Below are 14,455 nucleotides of genomic sequence, written 5' to 3'. Positions count from 1 at the left end.
GCTCATTTTTTCTCCAAAAAAACCAGGATAATATTGGAGTCCTCTGACATGTTTTTGGAAACAGATAACTAAAGCTCATAGAGTTTTATAGATTTGCTCTGTTGTCATTGGAGGCATCTATACAGAACAATTCATCTGGCATATTTTAGAGGATTAAATGATGAGGCAAACCATGCCCCACTAAATTACTTTCTCTCCATTCACTATAAAAGCTCTGTAATCAACTAGTTCGTGTGTAGACAGCTGCACTCATCACATCTAATGTGAAACAAATTGAATTCTATTCCTACACTGTTTGGCTATGTGAATAGCTAAAGTTTCCATGTTCCTGTATTATTCCATTTCTACACTTGTCCCCTCTTCCACTTTAGTTGCATAACACACAAAATAAGGCAAACCCAATACATCATAGTAGTTTAGCTGCTACCTTTCACAATGCTAGGAAAAACTGCCCCTTTTATCACCTACCTCATCATGTGTCCGTACTATTTCTGTTATTTCTCATGGGGGAAAAATGAAAAAAGCAATACCATATAAGTAGTCTTTGTCTCTAATCTATGTACTGTTCAATATTTGTAGTGTGTCAATCTGCTGAAGTTATAAGCCCTTCTGTTTTTCTGTGCCTAACCTTATTACTTTCCATTTCCTAGCAACAAATCATATGGTTCAGGCACAGGCTTGTGACCCTGTTCTATAGGAGTCATGTTCACTTGTTCTCACCCTCAGTGCTTTTTCCACAGTCCTCTATTATTGTCAGGTTTCATCATCCTCCAACATTTCCCTACTCAGAACCCTTCTTGCTACATATCTGCCCAGCAATTCATACCAAGATCTGTGCTCATTCCTATTTAATACTCCATTTGAAACCATTACCAAGTCAGGACCACGAGGATAAAAGATTTAAATTTTCAGAAATATTTTTTCATTGATCTGGTTGTTATTGATTCTGACAGAGGGATTCTGAGGGAGGACAAAGAAGCAATTGTATCCGTAGCAAGGAAGAAAAGCTAAGAAAATTTATAGCCATCTTTACAACTTTAGAAGTGGCAGAAGGCCATAAAAAAATCAAGAAAATAAAGGTAGATAGATCTATATTAATTTTTCATATATGAGCCTTAATAAAAGATCTTTATGTAATCTCTGAAGACAATGAATGCCATGAGAATTATTCCCTTTTTTGATCACCTCCCATTTAGCCACTGTACATCGACACTTACGAGGTCTGTGTTATCACAGACTGCAAGGACTCCACAATCTGAAAATCACCCATAAAAAACAGGACAACATTTTTATAAGACAAGGAGCAACAGGAAGGGCCGGACTTCAGATGACTCTTTTAGTGACTAAGATCTGAGTTCAATTTAATTATCTAAGAACTGTCCACATGGCAGCAATTTGCATTTCTAAGTTACTGAAGTACCAGCATTTACACTCCCCTTTTCAGAGGCTCCTTAGCCCAACCAGTGAGGCACACATCTTCTACTTCACCCACATTGCAGCTCAGATCCAAGAGGGAGAGGCACACTTATTTTTTGCCTATTTCTCCGATCTGAGTTGTGCCCTCTGGACAAAAATCAAGAGAAATGCAGCTCCAAACTCACAGGGATCCTGGATGCTGAGGGAGGAATCTCAGCTCTGCTGACATGGCAATACCTTGGCAGAAGGGTCCAAACACAGCAGCCAGTTGTGTCTGAGTACCATGCAATAATTCACAAAACACTATCTAATCCACACCTTATCCCTTCATATTTGATGTGCAAATTGATATGTGCACTAAGGATTAGAATTAACAACTTCGATTTAGGAACATCTGCTCAAACATTACTTTCTTTATTTTACACATTTCTCAGAATTTTCTGTTTCATTATACAAGGTTTAGAAGAACTCACTTATTACAACAAGAACAAAATCGTGTGCAGTTTATGTCCAGGTAAGAAAGAACATTGTGCATAAGCAATATCCCTTGTTGGTAAGAAATGGTGAAAGTGACAAACAGAAAAAATTACCAGTGTTTGAACTGCAATTAGTCCATGCATAAGGGAGGATCAATACAAATATTTGTAACTATCAAAAGCTGGAGCCTTTAAAAGCCGACTGACTTGGCAGAAACCTTCCCACAGTGGCTGCATGTCAATATAAGGATTATTTTCAAGCACCTTTAGTTGTTTTTCTCTAACATGATAAGCAGTGGACTCTAATATCCTGAGGCTTTCTCTTCAGATCTCTGGGTAGGACTTGAAAGTACCACACCAGAGAATGCACTAAATAAGCTTTTCAAGTTTGCAGAGTCTGGCATGTTTTGAGGAGTCTAACTGCCCTGTAGCTGCATACCCTGCATGCAGATGATGACTTGGGGTTCCATATATCATTTCTGCTTTCCTTTAAAATGTGTAATAATCATCTCTAAAAAGTGGGACACAGCTACCATAACTGGCCATATTATGAGTTGTGACTTGATGGTACCTAGGGATATATTTATAAAATGTGATTATGTCTGACACAGGAACACTGCCAATACATTTTTGTCTCTCAACTCAGGATCAAGCTGTATTGGAGTGAGGCCAGGGTAGTCCTCGGGTAGCTGAAGAATCACACAGGAAATCCAAACATTGATCCAGATGGAGCTCAGAGTGAGCAGTAATGTGTCTTCTGTGATTATACCTGTTTGATTTGCCTTACAGCCAAAAGAAAGAAATCTATTACTTAGGTCCCCATAAGATACATAATTTTGCATTTCTTCTCATCTTAAAGAATTTGGTGAGTATATATATGGCAAACCTTGAAAAAAAGAAATTCTGAGCAGGCAGCAGGGTACAGTGCATGGGTGATATATAGCTACTTCCTTTGCACCAAGTCTGTACAAACTCCATCCTCTGCCTGACACAAGCAAAGACAAACTCCCTTGTCTTTCACTGAAAAACATACTGCTCCCAGGGAAATATTAATTTAGTGAATGTCAAGGACTATCTCTTACTGCGCCGCTCTTCTACTCCCGCAAGTAAACATATGTGGCAGAGAGCACATCTATAATCTCAGGATGTTTTCTATTCCTCAGACAGCTCAGGTAACCATTATGTTATTAGGATGCTTTCCAAGCTCCTAGGAACTACCTTGCAGTATGCAGTAAGTGCAACACCCAAACTCAAAGCCACATTTAAGTGACTAGATGATGCCCATAATAAAAATAAGTAATTTTAAATGCAAACTTTTTTCTATCTGTTTGCTTGCCAGTTAAACGGGATTTTGGTTTTTCTTATCTTTTTAGGAATCCTTTAAAGCTGTTAGAGTGGCTACTTTTTAATAGCTGGTGTTCAGGTTGATGAACACTGGTATTCCAGACCCAATAAAACAAACACTATATTTTCTATTGAATATAGTAAAGTTGAAACTTTATAAACCTAGTGTTGATAAACATAATATTTTTGAGATTTTTTGGTTAGAATATGGATTTTTCCTTTTTTCAGTTAAACAATGAACAGGTAAAATTTAATGTCTACTTTTCAAGAAATATTTGCACAAACCACTGATGTTGCTCCATTTCAGAGTGTGAAATAAAAAGAGTGAGTCAATTCAATTAAGTTAAATGCTCATAATCTCACAGCATTCAGATTGGCTTATTGGATTTTAATGCTTCCAAGCATTGGAAACTTCTAAAAAGTAAAGAAGTAACCAGAATCAATTTCTGTCTGCTGTGATATTTGAATTTTATTGCTCTTTTAGGAAAAGATCACAGATTAAAGATAAAATTATTGCAATCATCTTTTAAGAACATTTTTCCTTGAATAATCAACCTGAAAAGATCAAAGTTCCTATTTCTTTATTATTTGTTTTAGTGTTAAATTCTACTTACAAATGTCTTGAGAAACCCTGAATCCTTACGTGCTTTAAGTTAAAATATGTGGGAAAATGTTACAAGGAGATATGTAGTTATCATATACCTAGAATTTCAAATACAAAAAAGTACTGCAGCAATAGACATAACATTTTGGGTCCAATCTTTTCAGCATAAAACATAATGTGCTATGTGGCCAAAATTATTGGATACCTTAATCGTCAGAAATAATAAGGAAATACTTCCTTTGCTGGTTTAGAGAAACTTCTAAGATACACTATCTTCCACATATTTAATATTTCATACTATTAGAAATGCTTTAACCAGCCATTGAGAAAACCTCTGACTCGCAGCTGACTGCAGAAAACATAGAGAAGTAGATGAGTTGCTGTGGTGCCTAAACGCAGATAAACAGGATCTCTCTGGGAGCCTCGAGAGGTACCAGCCTTTCCCAGTTATATGAAGAACAAGACTCTTACAGTGGACTTCACCAGCTACTGAAACAGGGGAACCAATCAGCCTGTAAGGGATGAACTGAATCCTGTCATTTTGCTCTTGAATACCTTGCTGAGATTCCTTGGATGCTCCCTGTTTTTGCTTACGGTCACATTTGGTAACAAGGTCTAACACATCCAACTTGCTCTAGAATCCAGTATTGCTTTGATTATACACCTGAATTTGGTTGATTACTGCTGAGTGCACCTGTCTAGAGCAGAAAAACTAAACAGCACCATCTGATGATTTCAGCAGTGTCTACCAATAATAAAATTATTCTCTTCTCCTGTAGTTCCTATGCTACAGTATTTAGTCTACCTGATTCCACTGCCATTCCCTTTAATATAAAGAAAATATTATTTTCCTCTTTATATTAGAATGTAAGATTTGTCAAGATAATTTCACTGACAGTGACCTTCCTAAAGAATTACTCTAGTTTTTGAGTTTGTCACCTACAGGCAATTATTAGATAGATCACTTTTGATATGAATGAATTATAAATGCAGATTATTTATACTATCAAATACCATTAACAAAATCTTTTTCCCTTTTTTCTTTGATAGTCTCTCTACTGTGTCTTATTTCATTTTTAAGTCAATGATGTAGGAAAATAAAAAAGGCTCATATTATTTAGTTACAGAGGTATTAAAGCTAATCAATTTCCCTTCACATCTGTCCTGATGGCTTTCAGAACAGTTGTATTACCAAACACGTCATAAATCAACAAGTGGGAAAATTAAAAATTTGTACAAACATTTTCACTTGATTTGATAGATTTAAGAGGAGATTTTAAATCTAAACATTCAAGTTAGGAAGCTTTCCAAGGTATTCTTTTCCTCAAAACAGGACTTCTTCCTGTTAATAAAGGTAAGGATATCTGAAGGGCTTAAAAATGCTGCAGAACTGAAACTGTGACGTTTTTTACACAGACTAAAAGGTAAAAAACCACAGTTTCTTTGCACTCAGATACTTTTTTGCTTGGAATGACAAGGGTTAATTTGTTCTGCTCCTTGTTACAGCTTGAATTTTTCACTTGATCATATTAGAAAGGATATATCTGAATATCCTTACCTATCAGGAGATGCAAATCAATTTTCATTGAGTAATGAGAGTAAATCCTTTATCACCATCCCTTACATATTAATTATTAAAATACCATATGAATTAGACCTTGTTTCTCAAAACAGAATTGACCTCAGTCAAGTTCTGCATCATGAATTTTGTATGTGGAGCATATATATTGCTCAATTAATCAGTACTTAAGATCTGTACATAAGCAAAAGCACAGCTATAAATTGCACTTGCTTTTAGGTTCTACCTTCTAATTTCACACCAAGCATTTTCATAATCACTGATTTTAATCACATGGATTCGTGAGGTACCTCAGAATCACAGAAGCTCCAAGCTCTGCTTGCTGTGCCTGCTTACATTATGGCCATACATTACTTAAATCCATTCAAAATGATTCAGATCACTCTGCAATCTTACAATCTTGTACAGCCACCTGGATTAATTCCATTAAAATAATTAGCATGCCAAAGCAGAATTTATCTGAAATCATTCCCTGCTAATTCCCAATAATAAATTAACACTGGTAACAACTCTTTTATTCATTTAGCATAAAGGCTTGGAAAACTAGACATCAGGAATCTTTGTTACACATTGTGTGCCGTAGTCCCCTATGCATTTGCAAACCAAGTCAGACACCTGTGAAACTATGACAAAAATACATGAAAAGAGTTTTGCATTGGATTTTATGAATTCAAGTCCATGTTAGTTTAAGCTTTAGCCATGTTTTCAAACATTTCTCTGTACCACCAAGATTTCTAAAAAAATTACATAGAATTATGACATGTGATTTAATTATGACAGAAAAAACATCACAGATCTTAATAAAACCCCAGCAGACATCCCCCCTGCATCTCCCACTTCTGTGGTTGAAAGCCATATCTATTTTTTCAGCATAGTACAGATTAGTGAAAATAGATTTGCTACCACAATGAGTCCTAGCAAGGTCAGCAGAGTTCAGCCCTTCCCAATTCATTGTTAATCTTATTTGTCCATATCTGATCTACTCATCTGCTATTATCTCACATTATACTTAGACATTTTTTTGACCCTATCAGAGTATGGTGGCATCCTATTATCCCAAGTGTTTCTGACGGTAAAAACTTCTATATTATAAACTGCCTATAAGAACTCATAACTCCCAAAAAATGCAAGATGTGCCTAATTTAAACTATTTTTAAAAGGTTATTTTCTCTATGGGTACTTGTAGACCTGAGAGTAGGAATTTAAAAAACCTGAGTGAGGAGCATAGCACCAGTACATTTTAAGTGGCACATTTAGTTCTATTGTGCTTAATGCCTCAAAAAATGTCAAAACTTATCAGCCTGAAAGTGCACCATTTTAAAGCTTCTGTTTTAATGATAAATAATTATTTGAGAATGCAAATTTTGTACTCAGTGAAAGAATAGAGAGGTGTCAGCTTTCTTGAAGAAAACATTTTAAAGAGTCTGAGCTGAATATTAAGTCAGGAGAGTTTTGCATAGATTGATGTCTTAGCAACTTCAAAAGATAGCAGAAGAAGATTAATTTTGTAAATGGCTGATTCCACAATAATGACTCTCTAGAGGGTTCAAAATTCTTTATAAGAAATCTCATTCTTCTGGTTTTTTTAAATGTCCTGTATAGATACTGTTTTCTCAGTTAAAAAAAAAAAAAATTACAACATAGAGGGATCATTAATTGTTATTTTAGTTGACACCTGGAGTTAGCCTGCTAGCTTCTGTTCTTTTATTCTCATTCTCTGGTATTATTCTGCCCTTTCAGGATGAATTTTTTTGATGTTCCCTTTTTAAACGGGGTTAATGTTTCCCTGTGTCTCTGTGTGTTCAGCCAAAATTAATCTTTTCTCAAATTAAATTAACATATCTAAAAAACAAATAACAGCAAGGCTTACTTGTCCACTCAGACAATGAAATTAGTTCCAGAAGAATAGAGTAAAACACTGTAAGTCAGGGTTAAGTGATAATATTTTTTCTTTCCTTCAAGTCCAGATAATGTTATAGAATCACAACAAGACTGAGGTGGGCAGGGAACCCTGGAAATAAACTAGTTCAACTCCTCTTCTTAGAGTAGGCTCAGCTAGAGCAGGCTGCCTTTGTCCAGCCAGGTTTTGAGTGTCTCCAAGGATGGAGATTCCACAACTTTTTTTAAGCAGCCTGTTCCAGTGTTACTGTAGATTTGTCACAAAATCCAAGAAAGCAGCGTAGTTGTGTACTTTGTCCAGCAAGACCAAAGTAAAGGTTGTACACTTAGAATATATTTCAAGTCTTTTCTTCACCAGGAGAGGGAAGTGATGTTGCAGTAACCTCCTGAAGAAGCAGACAACGTTTACCTAAGCATTGATGGCAGAGCGGAGTCAGCGCTTCCCCCTATTCTCTGCTCCCTTCTCAATTATGCTTGCTTGCATAAAAAAGTCAAATTACCAAGTATCCCCATTATTCCTCAGGATAAATAACCCACCAAAGCAAATAAGACGTCTCTTTTCAAGTATGTGAGTAGAGGTCAAGTGCTGCCCTTACCTTTAGAAGTGTAAAACTCAAATTGCAATATCTGTAAATACATTTTGTTACAGTGTTACATTTGTCCCTAGAAGTACTAAAATGTGTAAATGTAAATATAAATACAAATGTATGACTAAAGGTAGGCCAGAAACAGCTACCCTACACTGCTTATAAAGAGAGAGTTTGGGAGGAGAGAGACACACACACACAGGGGAGGTGGCGGGAAGAGACAGAGTTTTATTCTCACCCAAGAAATAGCACTGTATTCATGCTGTAGTTCTTTGCCAGCAAGGAAGTACAAAGATAAATCTTTTTCTTAAAATCAAAACAAAACCACCTTTGAAACACTTCCATTCACTGCAATTGCATGTTCAAATCTTGTTCCTGTTAAATGATGAGCACTTATGTTGAATTTAACAGAACACTTCTCACGAAGCACTCAACACATGCCAGGGTAAAAACCCTTATAGAACACCTGCTTGTTTTGTAGACAGAAGTTAAATGAAGTTAAACAGAAGGAGAACACCAGAGCAATGTGATAGGAGAATATATTGAATCACGCCACAATTACGTTATTGTGCATATCACCATTTATGAACCTAATTAGCAGAAAAACTCTTCTCTTTACAGAACTTTAAATATGAAACACCAGTTTTGCAAAAATATCTCATTTGGATACAAACAGTGATAGGAAAAATTTTTCAAATGTGGCACCTTATTAAAATAAGAACCCCTTAAATGATAATATTCACTTTTTGCCTGGAAAAAAGAAAAATAGGACCATGAAACTTTCAAAATGTCTAAGTATTCATTGATCAAAGAAACAGAATGGTCTGGTTATGGTCTGCTAAAAGTAACCATGAAGAACTCAAAGTACTAAGTGTGCCATATCTCAGAACACTGCTTTTATATTTTCCTTTAAAAGTTCTTTAGAGGTGCACAGCAATAAGTTGTACCAGGTACATGTTAGAAGTTTCTTTTCCTATTAAATTAAATTAATTTTTTAAATGCCCATTATGAATGAAAAGGAATTGATTTTAGAGACCATTCTTTCCTAGCTGTCCTATGAAAAACACTGGCAATAGTAAAACAGGAGTCTACAGTCAGCAGTAACTCATATTTTGTGTACAAATACATTTCTTTGTTTCTATTACCAATCAAGTTGTATCCCATTTAAAATCATGATGAACTATGAGATTTTCTGCATTTAGCATACAACTAAAGAATATCTAAGCAGAAGCAAATGTCTTATTAATCACATCAGTTCAATGTGAGCTGGTGGTTATGATCACCCTTCAGTCATGAAGGTGTCATGGAATATTACACAGATGAATCCTTCAGGGAAGCAAATCTTCATGATTTGTAAATTAAAAAAACCTGAATAAACAAAAATAAATACAGTTCAAAGTGATTTCTTACAATCCAGAGCAAATCAGTTACTCCAATAAACAAAAATATGTGTGTTTTCTTACCCTTGCAAATACCATCCATAAAACAGACAGAAGTTCTTCAGAATACAGATCACATTTTGTGAGGGAAACCCACTAAGTTGAATGTGTAAGCATATTAACAGGACTTGAACCTGCTCATTACTACCTGAGTGAAGAGGGATATACTGAATTAAGTGAGGTGAGAAGCTGGTTTAATATGCATAAGGGTAGGATCATGTGCAGAAATCAATATTGAAGAAAAGGAAAAACTGCCTGTCTCAAAAATGCCAGTTACTTCTTGATTTTTTTTTTTTTATTGTGAATATGATTGTATATTGTAATTGACTACTCAGAGAGAATTTTGGAGGATTTTCCACCCTTGTAGATATTTAAAACCTAGTTGGGAATGGTCCTAAATAATCTGATTATGCTGATCCAGAACTAGGCAGGGGTTGGAGTAGTTGGAGGTCCTTGCCAGCTTCAGCTGGGCTGTGGTCCTGTGATCACTAGGGTAGAAAAGTGGTATATTGAATGGCTAAGAAACCCAGGGTTTTCCTTTCATGTATCAATTAATTTTTAATATAAGACATTGGTAATGATTGAGGCTAGGATGCACATCAAAACAGACACACAGCATTACTGTTTATTCCCAGCACAGGAGGTCTTGTAACCTATATAAATATTCACCTCTGTCAGACACAGCAGTAGTGCTCTCCTGAAGAACAGGAACTTTGGATTAATAGGAAAAGATAAAGTGTTTAAGACCATCCTCTGCTTATGCCTCCAAATGCATGACTAAGAAAATAAAATATTTGGGCATATATCACACCCAAAAAATTGGTACACCAGTATATAATGTGGACTAGCCTAGTACAGGGAACATTTAACAAATCCCATGGGACAGGAAGTTAATCTCAAATAAATGTTTCTTTTTCTTTCTTCTTTTTTCCCTCTCTTTCAGTAAATCACTATTTCAAAATCAAATCTATTTTTGTTTGTGTCCAGAATGCTTTAATCTCCCTTTATTGCCATACTTAGAGACAGCAACAGAAATCATGACAGGTATTGATGAAATACAATTCTCTGGGGAGAGGAAGCTTTCATATAAAATGTAAATCTTATTATGCTAAACTTTCATGCTCACCAAATGAAAATAGATCACTTTGTGCTTTAACAACACAGATCCAGAAAAACATCTACTGGAAATGTAGGTAATTATCACTGCAAACCTTACCATATGCTGCCTACCTTTGTAATCATCACAATATTTCCCATTTGCCAGCAACATACTATGTTCCAAGTGTTCTTTAAAATCACTAAAGAGTCGTTTAGACTCCTTATAACATTATAATCCTGGAGACAGGGTTTCCCTTTTCATGAAAACTGCATAGGAAGAAAAAGCTGTGAACTGTAACCAGCATTTGTATGAACCAAATGTTCTGGTGTATTACCTAAAGCAAAAAAAGCTTCCAATCAGAAGTTAAATTCAAAATGACCTTGTGTTTTTTTCAAAAGTGCTTGCAGCTGAGTTCATTGGAATAAATTGTGATAGAGAGCCCTTCTCTCCACATGGTTAGAAGGCATGTGCAGTACATGAATTACCACCAAGTAAGGAAAAGAACCCCAACCAAAACAGAGCAAAGCACATCACTCAATTTCTTTGTAAAATAATGGCAAATATTGTCTATAAAAATTACGACTTCTAATGAAATAATTAAGGTTTTTGGCAACTTTATTTTGCCATCTAGTATGTTCTACACATTTCATATCTACATTCATAAATTAATCCTGTTCATTATTGGCCTCTACTATTAACAGCATAAGCACCTATAACTGCATTTCCCCAGAAGGCAGATCCCAACCCCATATAATCTTATGTAGTTTTGTTTAAAAATATTTATTTTAGTTGTGTTAAAGCTCACTAAATTACTGAGTGAAAAACAATGAAATGGAAAAGAAGCTGGAACTGCTAGTGAGTATTTTAATTTAAATTTAAATATGTAAATTGAAAGTAATTTCACTATTTGCTTATGTAAGGGAATTACTAATCAATTTCAGAAGAAGGAAATTTTCAAAAGAGTATTTTTTAAATTCGTTCTCTTGCAAACACACAAGCAACCACTGTCAAATGATTTTAATCTGTCAATAAGACTGCATGAGTCCTCAATTTGTTTCCATAATAGTAGCTTTTCACTGGAGTATTTTGATTGACAGATTCATATTTTTAACATCTGCCTCTTTTGGGAGCAGCTTAATGTTAAGAAGAAAAATGTTAAGATGAAAAATACACTGGGGGTTTCAGAGCAGGTGGAAAAACTCACAGTTCTGATTAAATGAGAACTGCTTCTAATCCTGTTTTCCACTGTGCCTTAAATGTATCCTATATAAAGAATAAAACCCAACTTGTCACTTATGAAACATTTAAAGAAGAGAGAGGCAAAAAAAAGAGTACATGTAACTTACCATTAAAGTTTACTGCCCGGATATAGCTGAGTAGTTCTTTACCGTCAGTTGTGCTCATCCTTGGGCACAGACCAATATATCCAGGGCAGAGATCTTTATGCATGTTGTGCAGGGCATAGGCCATGGAATACACTGCATCAATGACAAACTGAACTTTCCCTTCTTGTTCATAGGCTGAATCTCTCGCAATTCTTTCTAAGCCTGTGGAAGAAAGAGAAAGAGTTTACTTCTATTTGTGTGTGCACAAGTGTGTACCTGCATGAGCACTCGCATGCAAAAATTCACAGTGGAACATAAATAATTACAGCTGGATTGACAGGTAAAGTCAGGATTTGTCTATCCATTACCTAAATTAACAAGACAAGGAAAAATATGGCCATCTGGTTTTGCCTCTAATCATTCTACACTGTGCCAGGTATGTAAACAGTATGTTGATTTCTGGGCTAGGACAGAGGACAGAACATTTCAGTACAAGAAAAAGATATATAGATATATGTATTTCTACAGTCCAGTAGAAAAATTATCTTTCCACCTTATTGATTTTCATTCAACAGTTGTTTATTGTTATTTATAGGACAGTTCTATAGCAGCCTGCCATTCTCTTTTAGAAAAATTTAAGGCTATCTTGATTTTCATCCCCGTCTATTGTTTGATAAACATTATTTAAACATCTCAGGGAAAAAAGCTGAATGCTTGCCGAGTGATGTGACCATCTGTCTCCATAGTGAAAAGTGCTTATTCTAAGACATTTTCCTGTATTTACTAGTGAATTATGCTTCACATTGAGAACCATGTACTCTTTGCTGTTTCCTACAGGGACATTTATCCTTCAGAGGGAACACAGAGCATTGATTATATATTACATTATATAACTTTTATTCTGCAGGAATTGTCCAAATTTATCATCTATGTCCAAGTACAAGGGAAACTTTAGATTAATAGGTGATATTACCAAGTGAAATTGTTAAAAATAAAGCTCAGAAAAATTATATTTTAAGTAAAGAATCAACATGAAATCCCATGTCCTATATAGAAATTCAGATGCTGATTTCAAAGCCTCAAACTTTCATTTTCCAGGGAAAAGTGATCTGCAAATATTGATGTGAAATTTGCCCTGCTGAAGCTACTGTCAAGTTCCTGTTACCTCAGTGAACAGAATAGACACCTAGGTTATCTACCAGGTTATCAACTCATTCAATTTGAAAATAATCCAGTCAATATTATTTAAGGTTATTTAGAAATTAGACAAAAGTTTATGCATAATTTAAAAAAAAAATTAACTCTCAAGCTTATTTTTATTGTTTCTTTTTTATAAACTAAACACAGAATTTTATCAGTTCAAGATATCCATTTTGCTGAATCCAAGTTTATAAAAGTACATGGTTTATGCCTGAAAATATACTGGACACAAGATCTTTCTTTAGATAAAGTATGCAAGCCCATATGACATGGGAAAAAAGCCAGGGAGCATACTCAGAAGCCTTCTGTTTGCCTGCTGCACTTCAGTACCACCGTCTTGCATTACAGTGATAACATATGAACAAATTTGTAATCTGACAAGCAGTAGTGGTTTGTGCTTTAAACACCCCTGAGCACTGGAAACGATAGATAGCCTTGAAAAATCATGGTGTGCTTTTATTTCTCCTCAGGGATTAGTTAAAAAAAATAAAATCACTACTTCTTGAAAAGCTAAAAACCATTTGGAGAGGAAGGCAGAGATCATTTTTGTGATTTGTACAAGTAGCTTTACAGACACTTTTTAAGACATGTTCTCTAATGAATGACAAATAATTAGTGAATAATGCAACTCTACTGCAAATAAACAAACAGGAAAAACCTTTCCTTGAACATGCTGAAAATTACACAATTAGTTGCAGTGCATTGCCCAGACATAAAAGAAGACATGAAGGATGGAAAACATGAAGCTTAATTAGTTTACAAATTTACTAGCTTATTTCATTTGGAAACAACCTTCCAACAGCAAATGATGGTTAGAGCTCCTGCTCTCCACTTTAATTGTTCTTGCCTTGTTAAGGACTGTGGGCCAACAAGTGAAAGAAAGGGTTTACAGAACTGCTGCAGACACAGAGCAGTCAGTAATCTGTATGCACTCCCAGAGCTTCCACATTCTCTAAACAGGATGGCCAGGACAGGAAGAGTTAAAAGGAGATCCACTTTTATTTCCAAGATAAATATAATTCCCATCACATAAATGGATATTTATGTATGATGAGGGGTGGAGGGTTGGTGGAAAACAGAGTGGAATCATTTTCTGTAATAAACTCTAAGTCATAAAAACTAAAGGTGGCAAACACTTAAGCAAGTACATTGTACTAAGTCATACAGATTTTAAAAGAAGGAAAAAAAGTTTTATTCTTCCCTATGCTATATTGTAGTTTAAATGCATATAAAACATTTTTGTATAAATTTCCTCCATGGCATAAAATTTTACCTTTACTCTTCACAGATATGTTACTATAAACTAATTTATCATACAAATTACAGAGGAAAAAACTCATTTATAGGGACTGAATGTGTTTCTATACATACAAAGAGGTAAGGAACATCACAGAATTGTCATATTTAAATCAGTCAGATCCAGAAGGCGTAGGCAAGAGGAGTCTCTGTGCTTTGCACAACTGAAAACCACAGCAAATTGGATTATG

At 35.1% G+C, this 14,455-nt stretch overlaps 1 protein-coding gene across 5 annotated transcripts in view; it reads right to left on the bottom strand.

The window, feature by feature from the left end:
- GRM8 (glutamate metabotropic receptor 8) overlaps positions 1 to 14,455 on the bottom strand; it is a 322,893-nt gene that overhangs the window by 109,165 nt on the left and 199,273 nt on the right. For all 5 annotated transcript variants that reach the window (XM_039571147.1, XM_039571150.1, XM_039571146.1 and 2 more), the window contains one exon: positions 11,790 to 11,990. In XM_039571147.1, the coding sequence (XP_039427081.1) occupies positions 11,790 to 11,990 (201 nt within the window). The remainder of the gene's footprint in view (positions 1 to 11,789; positions 11,991 to 14,455) is intronic.

The sequence above is a fragment of the Corvus cornix genome, chromosome 1A (assembly GCF_000738735.6).
Source record: "Corvus cornix cornix isolate S_Up_H32 chromosome 1A, ASM73873v5, whole genome shotgun sequence".
NCBI lineage: Eukaryota > Metazoa > Chordata > Aves > Passeriformes > Corvidae > Corvus > Corvus cornix.
This window is presented reverse-complemented; position numbering and strand designations above follow the sequence as displayed.